A 24,922-nucleotide genomic window follows, 5' to 3' on the forward strand; every position below is an offset into this window, starting at 1 on the left:
ATCCAAGGAGCAGGAAAATCGACGTTTCAGGCATGAGCTCTTCTTCAGGAATGGCTCATTTCTGAAGAAGGGCTCATGCCCGAAACGTCGATTCTCCTGCTCCTTGGATGCTGCCTGACCTGCTGCGCTTTTCCATCAACACACTTTCAGCTCTGATCTCCAGTATCTGCAGTCCTCACTTTCTCCTTGCAGAAAGATTTAGACAGTTTAGGAGAGTGGTCCAGGAAGTGGCTAATGAAATTCAACATGAGCAAATGTGAGGTCTTGCACTTTCGAAAAAAGGAATACAGGCATGGACTATTTTCTAAACAGTGAGAAAATTCATAAAGCTAAAGTACAAAGGAATCTGGGAGTGCTCGTCCTGGATTCTCTAAAGGTTGACTTGCAGGTTGAATGCGTGGTTAAGAAAGCAAATATAATGTTGTCATTTATCTCAAGAGGGTTGGAATATAAAAGCAGCAATGTGCTTCTGAGACTTTATAAAGATCTAATTAGGCCCCATTTAGAATACTGTGTCCAATTTTGGGCCCCACACCTCAGGAAGGACATACTAGCACTGGAGCGTGTCCAGCGGAGGTTCACACGGATGATACCTGGAATAGGCCTACTATATGATTTAATGGCTGAGGATCCTGGGATTGTATTCATTAGAGTTTAGAAAGTTGAGGGGAGATCTAATAGAAACTTAGAAGATAAGGCGTGGCTTAGAAAGGGTGGACGCTGGGAATTTGTTTCCATTAGGCGGAGAGACTAGGACCCGTGGGCACAGCCTTAGAATTAAACAGGCTCAATTTAGAACTGAAATGAGGATACATTTCTTCAGCCAGAGAGTGGTGGGCCTGTGGAATTCATTGCCACGGAGAGCATTGGAGGCCGGGACGTTAAATGTCTTCAAGGCAGAGATTGATAATTCCATGCGAGATCAAGAATTTAATAGCTATGGGGAGAGTGCGGGTAAGTGGAGTTGAAATACCCATCAGACATGATTAAATGGCAGAGTGGACTTAATGGGCCGAATGGCCTTACTTCCTCTCCCATGTCTTATGGTCTTATCTGATAGCTGCCAATAGCACAATACTCAAATTGTATCCAAAATTGAAATAAATGTACCACCATTATTCAATGTATATTTGAATATTATGTACTATTGTATATTATGCACAATATATAATATATACTCTCTCAATATTGCTCTGCAATGACTTGATGTGACTGGAGATTCACAGACCCTAATGCTTTACCTGTCACCTTGTGCTGGGTGGAGCAACATCCTGACCCTTTAACAACACCCATTTTTGCCAGACCATCATCACAACAGTCATTATAAACATTTTCTCCATTTTGTGGATTGAGTATTGACCAGATGTTTGACATATGTGCCATGAGTTAATTTGGATCTAAAAATGAATCTTGAAAAGAATCCTTTGATCTAAGCTCATTCTAACGAACTGTTCTGTCTGAAATGTCTAACTTATTCACTCTTTCATTTGCTAATTGACAATCTCAATACAGGTTTCCACCATTTTCAATTTTACTACTAATTGTGATACTGTTTTCTTTAATCTCTGCAGGCATTTACCGTTGTTGCAGTTTTTAATGCAATGACCTTTGCCCTAAAGATCACACCCATATCTGTAAAAGCATTGTCTGAGGCATCCATTGCTGTGGGCAGATTTAAGGTACAGCTTTAGTATTACAGTGTAAAATCAGTTCATCATGCAAATATGTATATATGATTTCTGAAATATTTAAGCGAGTATAAAGCTGAAAGAATTATGTTTCTTTATTATGGATGCTTGCCTCAAACATTTTACTACATTGTTAACTCATAGATGTAGGTAGATCAAAAAAACCCTGTCTGTTTTAGTACATTTTTGCTTGCATGCTATAACATGCATATACAATTAAAAAGGCATTTAATTGTGTGAAAGTCACCGAGAAATCAAAACTACTTTGTCCAAAAGTGATGGAGGAGGGGGGAGATGTAGAATTTGATAGTATCTATCTTAAGAGTGCACTCGGTAACCCATAAGACATAGGAGCAGAAATTTGGCTATTCAGTCCTTCAAGTCTACTCCACCATTTAATCATGGCTGATTAGTTTCTCACCTCCATTCTCCCACTTTCTCCCTGTAACCCTTGATACTCAAGAACCTATCAATCTTAGTCTTAAATATACTCAATGACCTGGCCTCCACAGCCTCCTATGGCAATGATTTCTATAGATACACCACTCTCTGGCCAAAGAAAGTTCTCCTCATCTTCGTTCTAAAAGGTCTTCCCTTTACTCTAAGGCTATGCCCTCGGTCCTAGTCTCTCCTGCCAATGGAAACATCTTCCCAACATCTACACTGTCCAGGCCATTCAGTATTCTGTATGTTTCAATTAGATTCCCCATCATCCTTCTAAACTCTGTTGAGTATAAACCCAGAGTCCTCAAATGTTCCTCGGATTTTAGGGTTTTCATTCCTGGTGCCATTCTCGTGAACCTCCTCTGAACACGCTCCCAACATATGGGGCTCAAACCATGTAAGAAAGAATGGAATAGAGGATTATAGTGACTAGGAAAGACAGGAAGAGTATCACTTGACCATATTCTTGTCTAAGCAGTGCTACGATCTGGGTTCAGTTGCCCACTTGGGTAGGGGACAAGATTGGGTGGGATGCTGTTTGGCGAGTCGGTGAGGACTTGTGCTGAATGGCCTGTTTCCACACATTAGGGATTCTATTCTATAGAAAACAATTGAATGTATGGAAAAATAACATTAAAATCCTATTTTAATAATAAGACTAATAATTTTTCAGCTTTATGCCTGGTTCATTTTTCAGCGAAATGTCATATAATGGAACCCCAATTATCCACTAATTCCGATTTTCACGCAGGTTCCTTTCTTATAGTAGACTATGGAAGTTCTCCTGAAACTATTCAAGCATGCAAGTAATTGGTGTTTTTTTCAAACATTAATGCATGTGGGTGAGCTATTGTTTTTGCAGCAACATCTGTTGCTTGTAAGTCACGTCTGTTGAACAGGACAGGTGTTAGGTATAAGGCATTCATTGGTTTAGGTGCTGAAGTATAATGTCATGCCATTCATATGGGATGCTCAGATCAACTGTTGATGTTTAAACGTGAATCTAAGTAGGAAGGACTGCCAGCATTACTTTGGTAACCACTTTGAAGAATTCTATATGAGTGTGGAAGTTTGCATCAAGCATACATCAGTTTGAAATTTAACAAGTTTGACTTCTTTTTCCAAGGAGGAAAATTGCAAGCAGTCAGAATTCATTTTTTGCAAGAAGTTAGAATGGATCGGGTGTTTTGTTTACTAAACAGTAGTAATACTCTAATTATAAATGTTATAATGAGAGAACCCTACTACTGTAGTTTGTTAATTATTGGTCATTCTTGTCAGTTATGCATGCTCTAATTTGTAGATTCATTCTATTTGAGATTTCTGAGTAGAATGTTACAGGAGTAATTTTCTCTAACAAACTTGAATTCAATTTTGATAGGCAAGTTGTATTTTCTATGAACTGATACTTAGTTTTATCCTTTAAATGTATACCATGTTATGTAATTTAACAATCAATGAACCTTTGTATAAAATTGTCTGATATGCTCTCAATATAGTATTGAATGCTCGTACATGTATAGCTCGTAACTTTATATGTTTAGTGTAAAATTACGTAGAAAGTTCTGCAAAGGCCAGTTGGTTGAACTAGTTTGCTGATGTTTTTACACCATACAAATCTCACACCGTTCCGTCTCTGTGATCTCAGTTTTTTCAGCATGTCTTCCTATTTGTTTCAATTATTTCTTAGGGAAAAGAATTTCACATTTCAAAGAATCTCTGAGCAAAGAAATTTCTCAATTATTTCCTTATTGGAATTACGGTCCCTAGTTTTTAATTCTCCCATAATTAAAAAAATTAGTAGAAGTTGAAACCTTTCATCATGCATTCATCAAACTAGGACACAAGAAACAGACATTTTATTTGATTTGATTTATTACTGTCACAGTGTTACAGTGAAAAGTTTTATTTTGTGTGCTATCCAGGAAAATCATAACTTACATGGGTACAGCAGGGTAAAAACAGAATGCAGAATATCATGTTACAGCTATAGAGAAGATGCAGAGAAAGATCACCTCTAATATATGAGAGGTCTGTTCATAAATCTGATAACAGCAGAGAAGAAGCTGCTCTGGAATCTGTTGGTACATGTTTTCAAATTTTTGTATCTTCTGCCTGACGGAAAAGGGTAGAAGAGAGTTTAATTGGGGTGGGAGCTTACTGGTTATATTGGGTGGAAGATGAAAAGCTTCAACTTCTCGTCTCCCATGAGTGGAAACATCCATTTCACATCTACCCTGACGAACACATTAACAATTTTGGACAACTTCTTTCAGACCACCTCTAAGTCTTTTTTATTCAATATCTTCCTCAAAGAAGAAACAAAATCTTCTCCACAGCTGTCCATGTCTAGGATTCTCAAGAACGAAAACACAACTCCTTAATTAAAAAAAAGTTTGGTTCTTTGCACTGTAAGCAAAAACCTTCTAATACACAAATAGACTTTTTTTTATTTTGAAATTAAATTTTTTAAAAAACTTAGCCATTCACTGTAGAGCCTTTTGAATGTTAATAAAGTAAAATGGAAAAAAAAATCTTATATTAGTAAACTATAATGATTATAATAACTGTAAAAAAACTACAATAAATCTTTAAATAAGCCTGCAATCCCAGGAGCAGGTGCAAGATCCATGCTGCTCTCTTCTAAAGAAAAATAGCTCAATTGTTTAAACTTTGATAGCTGAAGTTTATCAGTTTTAGTGTCATCTTTGTAAATCATATCTTCATTTTCCCCAGTGTTTTATGCAGAGTGGAGACCATAAAACTACACTGAAGTGTAAGCCCGGCCTGATTAACATAATGCAACAACTTTTGAATTGTATACTATTAGGAATAAATTTTATCACTGTATTAAGAAGAGAAACAACAATTCTGCAGCTCAACTTATGTTTCTCCCAATTTTTATTTACATCAACTTCACATTTTTTTTCTCATTAATAATAATCTACATAAAATTAATGTAAAATTTAGAATGTTAATAGTATAAAATCTTTAAGAAGCAAAAGTTTGGAAGAATCATTAAGTAAAAATCTATGAATGAATGTGCAAAATGTTCTAATTGAAATATTCTTTTTGTTGGGAGAGATGTGAGCAGCTGATTTTAAAGAGACCCCATGAAATTATTTTTTCACTTTTCATTCATTAAGGCCAATCAACAATGAAATTACATCAACTGCCATTGTATAGTACTTTGACATAAAAAAAATGCCACCTTCCTTTTTTGAAAGTGAATATCAGAAGCAAATAATTCCCTCCCACTTTGAATTTTTTCATGTTTCTCAAATACTTGACCTGGTATTTTACAATATTTTAGGAACATTGTCCACTATGTTGATCACAATTTGTCTCCTCATCTCTTTAGCATTTGCTTTTAATGGAAGAACTAGAAGTTGTAAGGAAAGAGCCCGATAGTCCACATAGTGCCATAGAGTTTCAGAACGCTAGCTTGGCATGGGAAAAGAGCAGTACCTGTTCCTTAGAGTGGCAATCAAAATTAAACAAGGATGAAATAAAGAAGATTAAAAAAAGGAAGGAAAAAGAACTGACCAAGAAAAGGAAGAATGTGTATGTTGAAGGTGACCCAGAGAGCTCACTTCCCGAACAAAATGATCATCTATTACTTGGCACTAAAATGCAATTAGACCGTGACAACATACACGTAAATTTATCATCTCCAAAGCCCAAGCTCCAGAGTGTCTTGCACAACATCAACCTAACTGTGGAACAGGTATACTTCATAATGTTTTCAAGATGCTGTGCATTTGGATTCCTGTTTAAGTCTTTAATTAGATTATTTTTGTTGAATACAGACTTTATTTCCAAGCAGAAATATACCTTTGTTAGAAATATTTTTACGATGTGCTTATTATCCGGAAACCCATCAATGGGGTTGGGAGAATTGTTTTAAATCTGGTCAGGTACAGAATGGCTGAATGCTAATTATAATGCTGTCAGTAATCTTTCAATAATGTGCTTTAATGCACAAAAAATATCTAGTCCAGAGTCCACTATGCCAATGTGATGGGAATGTTAGTATTACTAAATTTATTGAATCACTGCAACTCCTGAATACCTGTCAACTATTAGCAAATCTTCCTTGGTGTTGGTCATTGAAAATTATGTCATATGCTCTGCAATAAGGAAAGAAATACGGGGTGGAATATTCTGTTATGCAGTCCAAGTCAATCATCTGACATGAATCTGGGAGTCACTTCTGCATGGGCACGAGGCACGTTTGCTTACGAGATCATGGAGTTCTCCACTCATGCATGCGTGAAGAGAATGACTAATTGGGACCAGAGATGTGGATTTGTGCCCAGAGCATTTAGACACTGCCAATCTTTGCTGCCATTTCAGAGGAACAGGATCTTGGAGGTACATTTAGCTGCCTATGAGAATTTGGGAGTGATTAAGTATTGCTCTGTCATTTTTTTTTAATAGCTGAACTTCCCTTACATACTGAAATGTATGCATAGCCCCTATGTTTTTCTGTATAACTCTCCCTTGGTGCTGTGACCCAGAATCAGAGCACGACATCATTGGCATAAGGCGGAAATCTTCTCTATTAGTTCAAAACAATAAGCTAGAAATTAAACATTCCACTGAGTGCAGGAACACCTCTCAGCCACTGTATGCTTATAGCCCAGAGTGCCGTAGGTAATCGGGAAGGCTAATGGAATGTTGGCCCTTATTTCAAGTGGAGTGGAGTGTAAGAGAAGGGAAGTCTTACTGCAAATGTACAAGGTGCAAAATAGACCACATCTGAAGTACTGTAAGCATTTTTGATCCCCTTATTTTGATTCCCTTCTCTTACACTCCAATCATTCACTGAAAGCAGTTCAGAGAAGCGTCACTAGAATGATTCTGGATATTAAGGGATTTCTTCAGAGCAAAGGCTAAACAGATTGGGAGTACTCACTGAAGTTTAGAAGTATGAGAGGTGATCTCATTGATACATATAGGATTCTTGAGGGGCTCGACAGGGTAAATGCTGAGAGGATGTTTTCCCTTATGGGAGAATCTGGACAAGAGGACATAGTCGCAGAATAAAGGGGCATCATTTTAAGACTGAGATGAGTAGGAACCTCTCTCTAAAGGGTTGTGAGTCTTTGGAACTCCTTGCCACAAAGAGAAGTGGGGGCCAGTGTCCTTGGGTATATTTAAGACTGTGATGGGTTGTTGATCAGTAGGAGAATCAAAGGTGATGGAGAAAGGGCAGGAAAGTGGACATGATTAGTGTTGGATCAGTCATGATCTTATTAAATGGCAAGTAAACTCAAGGGGCCACATGGCTTACTCCTGTTCCACTTTATTTGGTCTTTTGGTGCCTTGATATATTCTTGAAAATTCAAAGGGCCTCAAATTTAGCCACTATTATGTTCTCACTGGCCTGTCTAGCATGCCATACAATAGGCTTCTTCCACTGTACCATCATTGTTGCATTCCTCAGCATCTCCTTCGTTCTCCACTTCTTGTCTGAGGAAGCATGTATTTTATCCACCTTGCCCTTGACCATGCTCCCTCTGTCATGCAACTAAGATGTGGTAGATGCAACAGACAATCACAAACATTAAGACATAGCATAGGGAATGCAGAAGTGTGCCACCTGAGCAATCCAGAAAATGGAAACCTGTCTTCAGGACACCAATTGTCTTCTTAATGATGATCTTTGTTAGTTGGTAGTTCCAAAGCTTGCTGATCAGCCAAGCCTTCTGAGATTTCTCCTTGACACACATAAGCCAGTCCTAGATATAATGCAGAGGGACGAACATTTGTGATGCCTGAGAGTTTTATGGAATTGACAGCTTCCTGGATACCGGGTGCAAACCTGCAAAAAACGTCTCCTATAATCACACCACAAGATGGATATTCCCTAGTCAGGAATTTTATGATGATGCCTGGGAGTTCTGATCACCATATGTATGCAGTTGATTGTTCCTTGGACTTGAAGGCAAGGAAATAGGAACATATCCCACATTTTTGACAATTTGGCAAGTTGAGTCTATGGTGAATTACGCAAGCTTGCGTGGTTTTCTGAAAAGAACATCGGTTAACTCTCTGATGCACTAATGGATTATTGGGAGATGCCACAGAAGTCCCCAATTGCACTTTGAAAGAAGCCTGTAATTAAGTTCAATCTGCTGTGATCTACAGTGCCACAAGGATATACTGCCTTCAAATCTGTGCAGCTACAGATCTTCCTGCAGGAAGTGGAACTGAACCTGGATGACAGTTATTGATGTGCCCCTATACATGCGATTTCTCATCCAGAATTATTCTTCATTTCTTTACAGGTAGTTGCAACCCTTCTACAGACTTCCTTGTGGCATACTGCTTGGCAGTGCATCTGACCCTGGTTTACCCCTTTATCCATAGCTACAGTCTCCTGAGATTCAAATCCTGTTGTTCCTGTCCCTGAGCCTCCATTCATCTTTTCCTATTTGGGCATGTCAAAACCAGTACAGCTACTGGGTTCACCTTGTCCAAACTTTTGAATGAGAGTTTCCGCATGTGAAGAAATTGCAGGTGGGATATCGGTAGCTTGTTCCAGAAATCTTCCCATGCGTTCCCAACCTTTGGACACATCAATCTGTTCATATCTTTGGTGAAATCCTGCATTACATCAACCCCGCCATGGTGAGGCCCATCTACAGAAACAAGACTCATCCTCCTCTCCCTCATAAGCCATGTGCAAGAAATCAGTAGTCTTGAGTAATATACTGACATGAAATATACAAGAAGATAGTCTCAAGAAGCACCGTTTATTTATTAGCCTATCCAAGAAGCATACCGCACCATGTGAATACCTCACATATAAACTTGAGTTTCTGAAGGCATGATTTTCTCACTGATTAGAGGACTTTGATGAGGCATTTTCTGGAATACTGTGTCCAGTTCTGGTCACCCAGTTATAAGAAAGATTAGATTAGATTAGATTACTTACAGTGTGGAAACAGGCCCTTCGGTCCAACAAGTCCACACCGACCTGCCGAAGCGCAACCCACCCATTCCCCTACACTTACCCCTTTACCTAACACTACGGGCAATTTAGCATGGCCAATTCACCTAACCTGCACATCTTTGGACTGTGGGAGGAAACCGGAGCACCCGGAGGAAACCCATGCAGACACGGGGAGAATGTGCAAACTCCAGACAGTCAGTCGCCTGAGTCGGGAATTGAACCCAGGTCTCTGGCACTGTGAGGCAATAGTGCTAACCATTGTGCCACCATGCCGCCCCTAAGATGATATCAAGCAGGAGAGGGTTCAGAAGAGATTTACCAGGATGTTGCTGGGTATGGAAAGTTTGAGTTATGAAGAAAGGCTGGAGAGGTTTGGGGCTGTTTTCACTGGAGTATAGGAGGTTGAGAGACAATTTGACAAAAGTTTATAAAATAATGAGAGGTATAGAAAGAGTTAATGGCAGTTGTTTTTTTCACCGAGGTGGTGAATTTCAAGACGAGGGTACATTTTTAAGGTGAGAGAGATTTAAAAAAGACATAAGAGGCAAATCTTTTACACAGACAGTGGATTGTGTGTGGAATGAGCATCCTGAAGATGTGTTAGATGTGGGTACAATTACAATGTTTAAAAGACATTTGGATGGATATATGAATCGGAAAGGTTTGGAAGGATATAGGCCTGGAGCAGGCAGGTGGGACTAGTTTAGTTTGGAATAAGGTTCATCATGGACTGGTTGTACCAAAGGGTTTGTTTCTGTGTTATATGACTCTGTGTTATATATTACTATCAAAATTGTGGATCTAAACATAATGCCAGCAACTTGGGTTTTAATGATTAATCATGACATCCTAATAAATGCAAAAAGCTTCTTGACTGTCAGCATTGGGTGGGTCTACTTGCCTGAATCTTTCTTCCAATACAACATCAAAAATTAAACTGCAGTTCGGAATTTGAAGTTTGGCCTCCCATGGACTTAAATTCCACCCTCCCCCCTGACCTTTGTCCCCAGTTCAGCCATGGCTGGAAGATTCTGCCCACTATTACCTTGCAGCACTAAGATTTATTATTCTTCTGCTATTGTGGAGTTCTGGTCCTTTTAACACAATGATTGGTCAGAGTTGAATTATTGTTTTATGAAAAACATCAACGTTTGGAAAGACCTTCAGGCTGCAAGCGAAGAGAACCTCATTAAACGACTGCTTTCGATTGTTGTTTTTGGGAAAAATTAAAAATTGTTCACAAAACATTGTCACATTTGGATATGATGTCAGGAGGTTGATGGACCTTTACTCGATATTAATGTGTTTTTGATTAAAATCTCCTATGGCATTGCTCAGAGTGCATTGGGGGATATTGTAATTTTAAATCCAGGTGTGGGATTTAATACATGATGAGTATTATTAATTAATGGTTATTGAGTAAGATTGTTGAATATTGAATTCTGAAATTTTTAGTTCAAATAGTGCATAACACAACTGGCCTTAACTAAATATTGATTTATTTCTGTCCTAAATTTTTATTTTGTCTTTGTAAGCCAAGGCTCAAAGTGAAGATGTACCGAGTTTGTTGTTCGTTAATAAGATAAAAAGTAAATGAAAATGTTTGAATTCTAAAATAAAAATGGAAAACAGGTCACTCAGTATTGTTAAAAAAGAAGACAGGTTACAACATTTTGGGTGTACTTTTCATCATAGCTAGTATGATAGATAGTCCCTGTTCTTGGTGGCTGTCTTGCCTGTGCCATCCTCTCAGATTGTGCATTCAGTAAAATAAAAGGTACAATAGCACTTGCATTGAATACGATTTTAAACAGAAAGATGCCACTACAAGCTTTCCTTCAGCAAGTTAGGGTATGGAATGGTAGTTGAAAATTTGTTTAGTCCAAGACTGTTACAGAAAAAAATTATTTGTTGATTCTTTTGGATTATACTAAAGCAAATTATAATGGTTTAATTAAGTGGCTGCAGTCAGAATTGGAGATTGAAAATACATGATAAGTAACATTGTTTCATCCCTTGAACTCTGCTATCATACAAATAGATATAAGGCAGTGTCAGCCAACTCAGCATTTAATGAATGTGGGATTTAGTTATGAGATTATTTGACATAACAGTATGAGAAGATATCTCCAGCAAACCCAAATTTGTAGCAATGGTGTAGAAGTGGTACTATCAGGCTTTTCATACTAATCCGAACGCATGGACTATTTCAGGCTCTTAGTCAGAGAGTTATAGAGATGTACATCATGGATACAGACCCTTCTGTCCAACTCATCCACTTATTGATACTTTTTTTTAATTATGGAGGTAAATTGACCTAGCTTAACTATTGAAGGTTCTAAATCAGCTCACTCTGATGTTCAATTTACTTAAGAGATTCTGAAACAGTTGTGATGGCTATAATTTAATAGATTTAATAGCTTGCAATTCACAAAAGAGCTATAATTCATTTATGACCATACAGCACAAACATACAAACGAGGAGCAAGAGTAGGTTCTTCTGCCTAACAAGCCTGTTCCACCAGTCAATAACATTTTGACTGATCTGTTTGTGCTTTGAATTCCACAATCCTATCTATCCCCGATAATTTTTGATTCCCTCACCGATTAAGAATCTATCCACCTCTGTCTTAATACTATTGAATAACCCCAACTCTTCCACTTTCTGAGGCAGAGTTCCAAAGTTGCACAGCACTGAGGGAAACTAACTTCTTGTCTTTATCCTTATATAATTGGATGAATCAAAAGTATTCATTATGATGGAATTCTGCAACACTGGTCCTCTCTGAAACTTGTAACCGTGGATATAGGTTATTAAACTCAAACCATTTGTATTAATTTAGGATGTAGACATGGATGTTAATTGCAACTAATTGCACATTATAACTGCATTTGAAATGATGATCACTAAACTGTAAGCAAGGCAAGAATACAGACATTCCACTGTAAAATAAATTGATGGATTCCTTCCCTAATATGTAAAATCAATAATGAATATCAAAGATGCTATTTATGTGTGCGTTTTTAGGCACTCTTGCAAATTATGAATGAAAGGTTGTCATTGTTTAGAAATGTGGTGCTTGTTCACTTGATTAGTGATTTCCAAAGAAGCAGTGGAATTTCTGCAGTCGGTGGGAGGGGAGGTCTGTCATTAATGAGAGTAATTAGCCTGAATCGCAGTCATCTTTTCATTCCTACTTAATTAATCAAGAGATTCATTCCTTTCAATATTTAGATATCTGAATTACATTACCTCTAATCATGTGTTGCCTTGAAATAAGTTCAGTTTTTTAAATTGATCTAAGCTGCAATCATTATTTAAGTAAATAATCATTCATGGAGCTCATTTCTGGTCCTTGTCCAAGAACACTATGCACTTTAATTTGTTTCTGTCATGCCATCTGTAGCTGTGTTCTGAAGGCCTTCTTGCCACATTACCCATGTGTGGATCATGATGGGCAGTTTCCTGCACAGTCAGCGTGACACTAAATGCTAAAGGAGGATTCTGCAGATGTGTCGTCCAGTTTGCTGGAACACTGAATTTATGTGGTCCACACATGTATGATCACTCGAAAGAAAGCCAGTACAGAAATGTTAGATGGGTCCTGATCTAAGGCAATTTAAATGACCACTTAACTAGAGCTGTTCAAAGAATGCAAGTAGTTGCAGAAGATGTACTTTAACTTCCATGTGCTTAGGCAGCGTTGTTGGAAGCATTGGTTTGTTGTTCGAGGTGTGTTGAGGCAGTTGATTATAGTTAGGGAGGAGATCAGAGAACTGGACCCAGCAACGGGTACAGATCTTGCAGTACCTTTTGTTCTACAAGGTGACAAACCGATGTAGTTGTGGTAGAAAGGAGAACGGGGAAGCTCTGTGAGAAAGGGGGAGCATACAGATGATAGGTCATCCATGATCAATAATCTTACATTCATATGAACCAACAACATTGCAGGAGGAAATTGAAGTGCCACACAAGTCCCCAGTTGCACTTTGAAAGGAGCTGGTAATGAAGAAACTCAATCAACTTCAGTACCGCAGGAGTGTGCTGCCTCCAAAACCGTGCAGCTACAGATCTTCCTTCAGGAGATGACAACTGTTGATGTCCTCCTAGTCATGCAATGTCTGTTCTTGAATTATCTTTCATTAATTTGTGTGCAGTTGCAACTCTTCCATAGATTTTCTTGGGGCAGAAAGCTTTGCAGAACGTCTGACCCTGGTGTTGCTGCTTGCCTCCACCACAGCCACAGTCTCTGAGATTCAAGCAGGTTGTCCCAAAGCTATTCAGTCTCCTTTAGCCTGTACTCGGAGAGAACATGGTACTCCTGGTTGATGTGAATGTTTGAACATTTACATTTCTGGTTGCAAAAGACATGAGAGATATGGTGAATATCTTACAATCTGAAGTTCACAAAAACATTTTGGCAAGGTGATAGGACTCCTTCCACTTCTCCCTAATGAAGCAAGAGCAGGATGAAGAGACATATAGTTTTACTAGGATATCAAAATTAATAACCAGTAGTGCAGGGCACATCGACAGCATGCAAATGCCTCTGTCAACATGGCATCCCATATCAACGAGGTGAAATACAAAAACCATAAGAGTTACCACTCCATAAATAGTGTGTGTGACAAACCAAACGTTCACATGGGTGAATGCTTACTGTCCAGGCATTCCTGGAGTGTGTGCATCGTTTGTGAATCTGGATTTAATGTCCACCACTGATTGCCCTTGAGGAGTAGAGGTGTGAGCCATTGTCTTGAATTGTCATGGTCCATGTGATGTTGATAGTGTCATTGGAAGGGAATTCCAGCATTTTGATCCAATAACATAGAAGGAATGATAATATAGTAAGGACAGTGTGTGACTTGGAAGCAAAGGTGCAGGTTTTGGTGCTGCCCTGTTGTTTTAGATGTTGGAGGACATGGATATGGACGATTCTGTTGAAAGAGCATTGGTGAATTATTGCATTGCTTGTTGTAAATGGCAAACACATTGGTGTTGCAGGGATGTTTTAAGAAGGATGGGCTGGCAATCAAATCGGCTGATTTTGACTTGGATGGTGTTGGGTTTCTTGAGTGTTGTTAAAGTTGCATTCATTCAAATAAATGGACAATTTCATGCTCTTGACTTGTGCCTTGTAGATGGTGGACATGTTTTGATGAGTTAGGAGTGAAGTTACACACTACAAAATGTCTAGCCTCTGCTCTGTTCTTGAAGTGGAAGTGCTGGTGTTGGACTGGGGTGGACAAAGTTAAATATCACACAACACCAGGTGTAGTCCAACAGTTAATTTGGAAGCACTAACTTTCAATGCACTGTTCCTTCAGCTAGCTATGGAGCAGGATCATAAGACACAGAACTTATAGCAAAAGATTACAGTGTCATGCAATTGAGACAATATATTGAAATTTTTAAGTCTTTCATCTTTTATAATGGGTTGCAGGTTTTGGTTCATTAATATGTAAATCCCAGAGCTTCTTTTAAGTCACATTCTCGAGATAACCTAAGGCTTTATAAAAAAAGTGACAGCTCAGACAATGCATTAAAGGTGTGAGGTTAGAGTCTGTCTGTATCCCAAACTTGAGTCAGACTGGTTGTATTTTCAAAGTAAGAATTTATAAAATATTGCATGGATTGACTGCCTGTATTCACTGTCTGCAGTTTGCGTGCTTTTTTAGCAAAATAGCGTATATCTGCAAATATAATTCTGCAAATATAAATTCACCCCAGAGGTGTGTTGTGTGTGTGTGTGTGTGTGTGTGTGTGTGTGTGTGTGTGTGTGTGTGTGCGCGCATGAGAGAGAAAGCATGTGAGTGTGTGCATGTGAGAATGTGTGTGTGAGTGTGCATGAGAGAGTGTGTGTTTGTGTGTGTGCATGCATGTTTGGTAGAATGTGTGTGTGTGTATGTGAGTGTGATGGAGTATAACCCCGTGAGAGTGTGTGTGTGCGCGAGTGAGTGAGTGACATGAACCCAAGGTTCTGGTTGAGGCCATCCTCATGGGTACCAAACTCAGTTATCGGCCTCTGCTTGGCCACTCTGCATTGTTGCGTATCTCGAAGTTCGCCTTGAAGGATTGTGCTTCAGTGGTCAGGGACATTCGGCCTCAATTTTCGGGTGACCATTCTCCAAGGCAGACACACAATAACTCAGAGTGGCCAAGCAGAAGCTGATAGCCAAGTTCGGTACCCATGAGGATGGCCTCAACCGAGACCTTGGGTTCATGTCATTACCACAGGTGACCACACACACACACCTTCTCATGGGCTTATACTCCATCACACGCTCTCTCAGGCACACTCATACGCACACACTCACATGCTCTCTTTCTCTCTATCTCACTCTCTCTCACACACACATGCATTCACACACACACATATAAGTCTATGGGGTGAATTTGCATTTTGCAGAATTGTATTTGCTGGCACACTCTATTTTGCTCAAAACACGCACAATCTGCAGGCAATCAATCCATGTAATGTTTTATAAATTCTTACTTTGGAAGTAAAACCAGTCTGACTCAAGATTGGGATACAGACAGACTCTAACCTCACACCTTTAATGCATTGTCTGAGCTGAGATGTCACTTTTTTTTAATAAAACATGAAGTTATCTCAAGAATGTGACTTAAAAGAAGTTCTGGGATTTATATATTAATGAACTAAAACCTGCAAACCATTCTAAAGGATGATAGAATTAACAGCAATCTAGGTTTGTTTAATACAGAACAACCTCGGTTACTGAACAGCAATTTTCCGAATTTCGGATTATCTGATCAACATCTCAAGATCCGATAAAAAACGTATTAAATTGAAATAAAAGCAAAGCAAGAGCAGGCAGTCTGGGCTGGCGGTGGGAGCAGAAACAGGGTCGCCACGGCAACCTTGTTCCTGCTATTGCCGCTGCCACGGTAATCCTGATCACTTATCCAAACCATTCGATAACAACCCGTTATCCAAACAAAATACTCCCTGTCCATCTTGTTCGGATAATCAAAGTTGTTCTGTATATCATTGCAGTTGCACGACGCTGTAATCTTTTGCTATAAATTCTGTGTTTTAAGGTCCTGTCCGCAGCCACCTGATGAAGGAGCAGCGCTCCAAAAGCTAGTACTCCCAAATAAATCTGTTGGACTATAACCTGGTGTTGTGTTGTGTGATTTTTAAGTCTGTTCTTGAATCCATTGTACTTACTTGGGTTAACCAGTTCAGTCTATAGGAATCCCTAGAATATTGGCGATGTGACTGCAACAATGGTAATATCATTTAATTTCAAGAGAGATTTATTTATTTCTTTCTAATTGGATGTTATTGTTTGGTACTTGAAAGTGTAAATGTTACTCGCCACTTCTCAGTCCAAGATGAATATTATCAAGATCTTTCTGCATGGGGACATAAACTGCTTCAGTATCTGAGAAAATGCAAATGGTTTTTACTGAACATAGCAATTGTCAGTGGACATCCTCACTTCTGATGTTATGATGGAAGAAACATTGTTGATGAAGCGACTTAAAGCGGTAGACCTTAGGATACAAACCTTGAGTAAACACATGCAACAGTGTTCTGGTGCAGATATTCAAAAATGACAACCATCTACATTTGTGCTAGTATGACTCCAACTGGTAGAGTACCCTTTTATTCCCATTGACTTCAATTTTGTGAGGGCCTCTTGATGCCACACTCAATCAAATGCTGGCTTGATATCAAGGGCAGTCACTCCCACCTCATCTCTGAAATTCAGCTCTTTTTTTCCCATGTTTGGAAGAAGACTGTAATGAGATCTGAAGCTATGGCCCTGGTGAAAGACAAGCACTCTAGATCAGATTGCTGATGAGTCTTGATAGCGTTCTTGTTTGAGCAAGGTTTGTGAAGGTTTGTAGCTCAGGTTGAGGTTTAGGGTGTAGATTTGCTCGCTGAGCTGTAGATTTGATTTCCAGACTTTTCATTACCTGGCTAGGTAACATCATCAGTGGCGCCCTCCAAGTGAAGCGAAGCTGTTGTCTCCTGCTTTCTATTTATATGTTTGTCCTGGATGGGGTTCCTGGGGTTTGTGGTGATGTCATTTCCTGTTCGTTTTCTGAGGGGTTGATAGATGGTATCTAGATCTATGTGTTTGTTTATGGCGTTGTGGTAGGAGTGCCAGGCCTCTAGGAATTCTCTGGCATGCCTTTGCTTAGCCTGTCCCAGGATAGATGTGTTGTCCCAGTCGAACTGGTGGGTTTTTTTCATCCGTGTGTAGTGCTACGAGGGTGAGAGGGTCGTGTCTTTTTGTGGCTAGCTGGTGTTCGTGTATCCTGGTGGCTAACTTTCTTCTTGTTTGTCCTATGTAGTGTTTGTGGCAGTCCTTGCATGGAATTTTGTAGATGACATTGGTTTTGGACAACCCATTGAGTGTTGCTCATTGATTGATGGGGGCTGAGATTCATTGAACATTGTGAGAACTTGTTGATATTGTGGGCATAACATGCATTGTGAGAATTCATTCACCTTTAACACCTGTGTGAGATGTTATCTTTTACTGCACAGCATCTGAATTACAAAGTTTTCTGTAGAAGGACATAATGAGAATTTGGTACAGAGGGAGAGGAACTGTAATGTGCCTTTGCTAAATAAATAATTAATCAACAAATAAGTATGTAAATTACTAAGGAGCAGTAAGTACTGCAGGGCAAACAGTGTGACAAAACTGAAACATGCTGTGTTTATGAAGAACATTGCAATCCTGGACAGCTATGTCTGCAGTGAGCTTTTGCAGATCAAGGAAGTTCAGCTCAGCTTTAGAGCTGGGGTTGAGCTGCAGACATTGTGGGACATTGAGAATGAGGAGAATCAGCTGGACATTTTGTTGCATTTTTTTACTTAAGTAGTATTTTACAGTTGGTTATTGGTCAGGGTCACGGAGGTATGAATGCCAGTTCGGCAGGTATTGGGATTCGGGGTAAAATTATAGAGGAGCTTTCGTCCTTAACTTTTAGATCAACAGATACATCACAGGCAAATACAGTGTATGAGAAGAATGGCTGCATGAGAAACTGAGCATGGCACCATGGTAGAGAATGCTATTCAAGTGAAGAGAGTGAAAACAAAAGGGGTCATATTGGAGGATATAATCACTAGAAGAAAGATGGAGATCTCTGCAGCAACAGTAAGGGTTGTAAAGATTATATTGCTTGACCAGTGCCAGTGTTAAAGACATCTCTTTATAGCTGGATATGAACATGAAACTCCTACAAATATGAAGGAAATAAAGGCATCTCAAAGGAAACTAATCTCTGGACTATTACCTGAGCCGTGTGCCAATTGGCAAAAGGCCAAACACATTAGAGTTTCAAAGAGTGGTATTTAAAGAAAGTTTTTTTTTAGTTCTTGGGACACTGTCGTAAGTACTGAGGAAAAAGGGATTTGTTTTGTTTTTCATTTAAACCATGTCAAACAGAGCTGTGAATGGAGATTATAGCTGAAAGGGGAACAGCAGGATCAAGTAAGTGAGATTTTAAAAGTTAACAAACAATTTGAGGGAACAGAGTCCTGTAACTATTTGAAGAAATGTGGCCAGATTAGGACAGGAGAAGCACAGAGTTTAGCAATTATGATGCCTCTGAGAATAGGTTCTATGCAAATAATAGAAATAAAAAGTAATATTGAAAAGTATCTGAATGCACGATGCTTTCATAACAAGATAGGCAGACTAATGGCATGAATAAAGATAAATGGATTTGATATAATCACCATTATAGAAATATGAGACTGGACTTTACAGTCCACCCACAGGCACTGAAAGAGGGACAAATCTCTTTAGATCTAGTTTTGTTTACTGGAGTTATATTATGAAAGATCCACTAGGAAAAGTGATCATATTACAATTTAATTCCATTTCAATTTTGAGCATGATATACTCAACCCCAAAATATGTATCTTCAGGCTAATTACGGAAATATCAAGGAGAACCAGATAAGGTTGATTAGGTTGAAGAAAATGATGGTAAATAAACGTTGGGACGCATTACATTAATGATTCAAAACATTCTACAAAATATATTCCATTAAAAAAAACAAAAAGCTTGTGAGAAAGATTCATTTGTGTCACAGAAGCATATTCAAGGTTAGTTTTAGATTCAAAAATGAAATTTATAATGTTGCAAAGAAGAGTAGTAAACCACAGAAGTAACAGACTTTTAGAAACCAGGAAAAGGTGACCAAACAGTTGTTAGGAGGGGAAAAATCATTATGAAAGTAAAATTAGCCAAAAATGCAAAATGTCTGTATGTTTTATAAAAGGAGTAGTTAAAGTAAACATTAAAGCCTCAGAGACAGAGACAGTATTAATTATCACAGAGAATGAGGAATTGATTATTTTCAAGTTGATAGTTTTGATTAGTGGAGTACTGCAGGGATCAATATTGGGAACTAAAGTATTCACAATTGAATTTAATGACTTAATCAAAGAAATCTAGAGTAATGTATCCAGTTTTGTTTGTGATACAAAGCTAGGCGAGAATGTAAACTGTGAAGAAGCACAAAGAAACTGCAAAGAATCACAGAAGGTTACAGCACAGGAGACCATTTAGACCATTTTGTCTGTGCTGGCCCTCTGAAGGAGTAATTCACCTAGTACCACGTCTTTGCCTTTTTCCCGTCACCCTGCACATTCTTCTTTTTCAGATAATCATCTAATACCCTTTTAAATACCTCAAATGATCCTTCATCACACTGTTACGCAGTACATTCCAGATCCTAACCAATTTCTGTGCGAAAATATTTTTCTTCAGTTCACCTTTGTTTGCTTTGTCATTTACTTTAAATGTTTGCCATCTGGTTCTTAATCCTTCACTAATGGGAAAGCTGTCTACTCTGTTTAGAATTCTTCAAGATTTTGAATACCTCCGTGAAACCTCCTCTGAATTTTCTTTTATCAGTGGATAACATTGCTGACTACTTCAATCTTCTGTATAACTGAAACACTTCATCCGTTCTTGTGATTCTTCTCTACAGCCTCAATAATATCTTCAGACTCTTCCTAAAGAGTGCTGGTTACCCAGAATTGGACAGATTGTTAGATTCCTGGAATTCACTTGACAAGATGTCACATCAACTACACAAAATTAAATCCCTGTTCTGGGGCATTACACGTGACGACAGAGGACTAGTAACCTAATGAGAAACACAGCATGGGGTCAGTGATACAGATCTTAAATATTTACAATTTATATCAATCATTTGGAGAAAGGGACTGAATATAAGGTAGCTAGGTTTGCTGGTGACACAGATAGGTCTGAACGTAAGTTGTGAAGAGGGCATAAGGAGTCTGAAAATTAATATAGATGTGTTAAGTGAATGGGCGAAGGTTTGACACATGAGGTACATGGGAAAGTATAAACCAGCCCACTTGGCTGAAGAATAGAAAAGCAGCATTTCATTTAAATGGAGCAAGATTGCAGAACTCAGATGTACAGAGATGTCTTAATACGTAAATTACTATCCTATCAGACATATTCATATTTTTATTAAATGGTGGAGCAGGTTCAGGGTGCTAAATAGCCTATCCCTATTCCAAATTCCCTGTACATATGTTGATAAAACAAAGTTAATTAGATTGATTCCTAGGATGAGAGTATTGTGAGAGAGTTGGCTTATGGTGAGAAGTTGTGTGTATTTGGTGATGAGCAACATTCATACCAAAGGATATAAGGATGAGAAAAGGTGGAAAAACTCAGCAGACCAGGTAACATCCTTAAAGAAAAACAAAATTAGCATCTCAGGATTATGACCTTTGTTCAGAACATGTTCTGCTGAAAGATCGTTGACTTGAAATATGAAACAAGATGCATTATTCCCACTTTTATCTGCATAGATGCAGGCAGATGCACAAAAATCAGCTGCAACCAAATTCTAGACAACTTACTACCAGTCCTGTGAAGAGATTTTCTGGGAAGGCTATTGGGGGAAAACACTGGGGATGAGCTTCTCGCCATTCCTGAATTCCACTCAGCTACCTCATATTGAAGCTGGTCTAGAAAAGGCCTGTAAGTTGTCATAACTGGACTACTTCTGGACATCAATTGGAGTGCTTATGGACCAACAGAAGTGTCACCTGTCCCATGTCAAATTATAGACAGATTGAGTGGGTGGAAACTGGATACTGCTTACAGTAGTCAGATATAAAATTCTGTCTTTCCTTTCCTGTTAGTACCTTAAGAATCTGAATATGTTTTAATTTAATAGATTGTAGTCAATTGTAATCCGTTTTCTATCTTTGAATTTCTAGGGTAAACTGGTGGGAATTTGCGGCAGTGTGGGAAGTGGAAAAAGCTCACTGATATCAGCTGTCTTGGGCCAGGTAAGAACTGGTTATATTTGATTAATATAATTTACTTTTTTTCTAGTCCAAACCTCAAATATTTACTTTGGCTACACTGAATTTTTTTAAAAAGTTCTTTGTAAGTGGTGTGTTTTACAATTAAAAATTACAGGTACATTATGGGGCATACTTTTACGAAGAAGGTTTATGTAAACTTAAAATAGATTATGTTGTGAATAATATTAAGAAATGGAAAGACTCTTTAATCGTTGAAGAAGTAGTGAAGTGTTATACGGCAAGATGAAGCAAATAGAACAAGTTAATAGGAGGAATTGCTTGCATTTTGTAACACTTTTAGGGTCATAGACTCATAGAGATGTACAGCATGAAACAGACCCTTCAGTTCAACTTGTCCATGCCGACCAGATATCCCAACCCACCCAGTCCCACCTGCCAGCACCCGGCCCATATCCCTCCAAACCCTTCCTATTCATATACCCATCCAGGTGCCTTTTAAATGTTGCAATTGTACTAGCCTCCCACCACTTCGAGTTGCAGGTCATTCCATACACGTACCACTCTCTGCGTGAAAAGTTTATCCTTTAGGTCTTTTTTATATCTTTTCCCTCTCACCCCCAACCTATGCCCTCTAGTCTGGACTCCCCCACCCCAGGAAAAAGACCTTTTCTATTTACCCTATCTATGCCCCTCATCTATTAAATTAAAACTTCTATAAGGTCACCCCTCAGCCTCTGATGCTTCAGGGAAAACAGCCCCAGCCTGTTCAACCTCTCCCTATAGCTCAAATCCTCCAACCCTGGCAACATCCTTGTAAATCTTTTCTGAACCCTTTCAAGTTTCACAACATCACTTTTCCCCACTCCTGGAATGTTTTTACATCATGCTAACTTAATGTAATTAGTATCAATGTTACATGATTTCACAGCTAACTTTCTGTCACATGTTCATTTACAGTATGATCAGTAGAGAACATATTGTCATCTTTCAGATACTGTTATTATCATTAAAATCACATGATTAATAATTGGATTCTCAGTTCCAATTTGGACAACATTAAATCCAACCTTTGGAATAAGTTGTTTTGCAGTTATTTGAAAACGTAATGATTCCGATACATCAAAAGATACTCTGTTTCTCTTTCCAATAGTTTGACTTTCTCGTATTTGCTGCATTGTAAACAGAAAGGGATGCCTTGGAATATGACAAATAAATCACTCTCTCCTGATATATTGGAAACAGTTATTTCACTTGTGGTGTACTGAACACAACCCATTTTCTGTATTAATATAAAAAGAATTGTGGTTGCTGAAGATCTGAAACAAAAACAGAAACTACTGGAGAAACTTGAAGAAACTACATTCTGAACAACGGTCACTGAACTCAAAACATTAACGCTGTTTTCTCGCCACAGATGCTGTCAGGCCTGCCTAGTTTTGCCAGTAGTTTCTGTTTGTGTTCCATTTCCTACATTATTCTTTCTTAAGTTATTTTGATTGAATTCATTGAGTTTTATATTGCAGGCCTGTGATATTAGGTGAAAAGAAGTTTTGAACTCATTGAAGAGGGATTTAATTTACAGAAAAGGAATATTAAAATAATTGATAATTCCTCAAAATTGACCTCAATGAAAAAGTGACCTGGATAAGGAAATTAGACTTCCTCCAATCCACATGCTTTGATCCTTGAACATTAAACTTCTGCAAAACTCACTAAGTGATGTTTAAATTCTGCGTTGAAAACCTTCCACTCTATCGGGAATTTGTTCTTTGAAAATTGCACACATAAGAATTTAGTTAGCTTAATATATTTAGCTAACCACTGTGCCACCGTGCCCTTAATGGGCGGCACGGTGGCACAGTGGTTAGCACTGCTGCCTCACAGCGCCAGAGACCCGGGTTCAATTCCCGCCTCAGACGACTGACTGTGTGGAGTTTGCACGTTCTCCCCATGTCTGCGTGGGTTTCCTCTGGGTGCTCCGGTTTCCTCCCACAGTCCAAAGATGTGCAGGTTAGGTGAATTGGCCATGCTAAATTGCCCGTAGTGTTAGGTAAGGGGTACATGTAGGGCTATGGGTGGGTTGCGCTTCGGCGGGTCGGTGTGGACTTGTTGGGCCGAAGGGCCTGTTTCCACACTGTAAGTAATCTAATCTAATCTAATCTAATTTTCTTTTGCAAAGTTAATCTAGCTTGATTTGAAATAAAACACAAGATATTTTGAAATATGCAATATCAGCTTTTGGTACCTAGCAGAAAAACTGCATGCTGTTTTATTCTTGCCTTCAAAAAAAAAACTCAATATATTGTGATTGGTATGAAGAACACAGTTTACAGGATTTAGTATTTTATAATACAAAATGAAACCAACAAAACAAAATATTGTTTCATTGAAAAAAATGCAAAATCAGGTAGAATGAATCAAATAATTAAAATGAGAAGATGGATTAATAATGTGATAAATGTAAGGGAAGTATGAATTTATATAATGATTGAAAGCATGAGAAAATACATACAGTATTTAGAAACCTAAAGCAACATTGGAGATTACAAAAATATCTTGTCTTCCACCCCCAACCCGCAGCAGATATAGTATTACTGCACATTAAGTTAATAGTCTGCTTTGATGTTTAAAGTAAGATTAATAAGATAGGTGAATACCTATTTTGAAATAAGGTTGAAAGTTTATAGGGATAAATGTAGTCAAAGGTGATCAACTAATCTCTGGAACATAATGACAGATTTGATGTTTACAAAAAGCAATTAATGAACATGGAAATTGTGTGATCATGTCTCCAAAGATCAATGAGTTGAATAGAATGCAAGGTAACATAATTATAATAGATTTTGAAAGGATCAGCCATGATGAGCCAGTTTTCTTTCCTTATTTTCTGCTACATTAGGTTCTGGGTGTACTGATGCATAGAATGAGAAGCAGAAGCAATTTGAACTGTCTCCACCATTTAGTAGGATCATGGCTGATCTGATGTAACCTCAAATCCACATTCCTGCCTACCCCTGATAATCTTTCACCCACATGCTTACAAAGAATTATCCAATTTTGGCTTTAAAATATTCAAAGATTCGGCTTTAACCAGCTTTTCAGGAAGAGAGTCTCAAAGACTCACGATCCTTTGTGAAGAAAAGAATTATCTTATTTTGAATGGGTGACCTTTTACTTTTAAACAGTAACCTCTTGTTCTAAATTCTTCCATAAGAGGAAACATTGTCTCCACAAGTACCTTGTTAAGACCCCTCAGGAACTTATATGTTTCAATCAAATCACCACTAAACTCCAGCAGATACAAGTCTAGTCTGTGCCACTCTACCAACCTCCATATACAGCATATCATCCGCCGTCATTTCCGTCACCTCCAAACGGACCCCACCACCACGGATATATTTCCCTCTCCTTCCCTATCAGCGTTCTGAAAAGACCACTCCCTCTGTGACTCCCTCGTCAGGTCCACACCCCCCATCAACCCAACCTCCACACACGGCACCTTCACCTGCAACCGC

General features: G+C 38.5%; 1 protein-coding gene across 3 annotated transcripts in view; it reads left to right on the forward strand.

Moving 5' to 3' along the window:
• LOC122557198 (multidrug resistance-associated protein 5-like) overlaps positions 1 to 24,922 on the forward strand; it is a 188,352-nt gene that overhangs the window by 67,462 nt on the left and 95,968 nt on the right. For 2 of the 3 annotated variants that reach the window (XM_043704622.1, XM_043704624.1), the window contains exons 10-12: positions 1,572 to 1,679; positions 5,494 to 5,859; positions 21,357 to 21,428. In XM_043704622.1, coding sequence (XP_043560557.1) covers positions 1,572 to 1,679; positions 5,494 to 5,859; positions 21,357 to 21,428 — 546 coding nt within the window. The remainder of the gene's footprint in view (positions 1 to 1,571; positions 1,680 to 5,493; positions 5,860 to 21,356; positions 21,429 to 24,922) is intronic. The other variant, XM_043704623.1, reaches the window with a different exon arrangement.

This window comes from Chiloscyllium plagiosum, chromosome 15 (assembly GCF_004010195.1).
Source record: "Chiloscyllium plagiosum isolate BGI_BamShark_2017 chromosome 15, ASM401019v2, whole genome shotgun sequence".
NCBI classification, from domain to species: Eukaryota; Metazoa; Chordata; class Chondrichthyes; order Orectolobiformes; family Hemiscylliidae; genus Chiloscyllium; species Chiloscyllium plagiosum.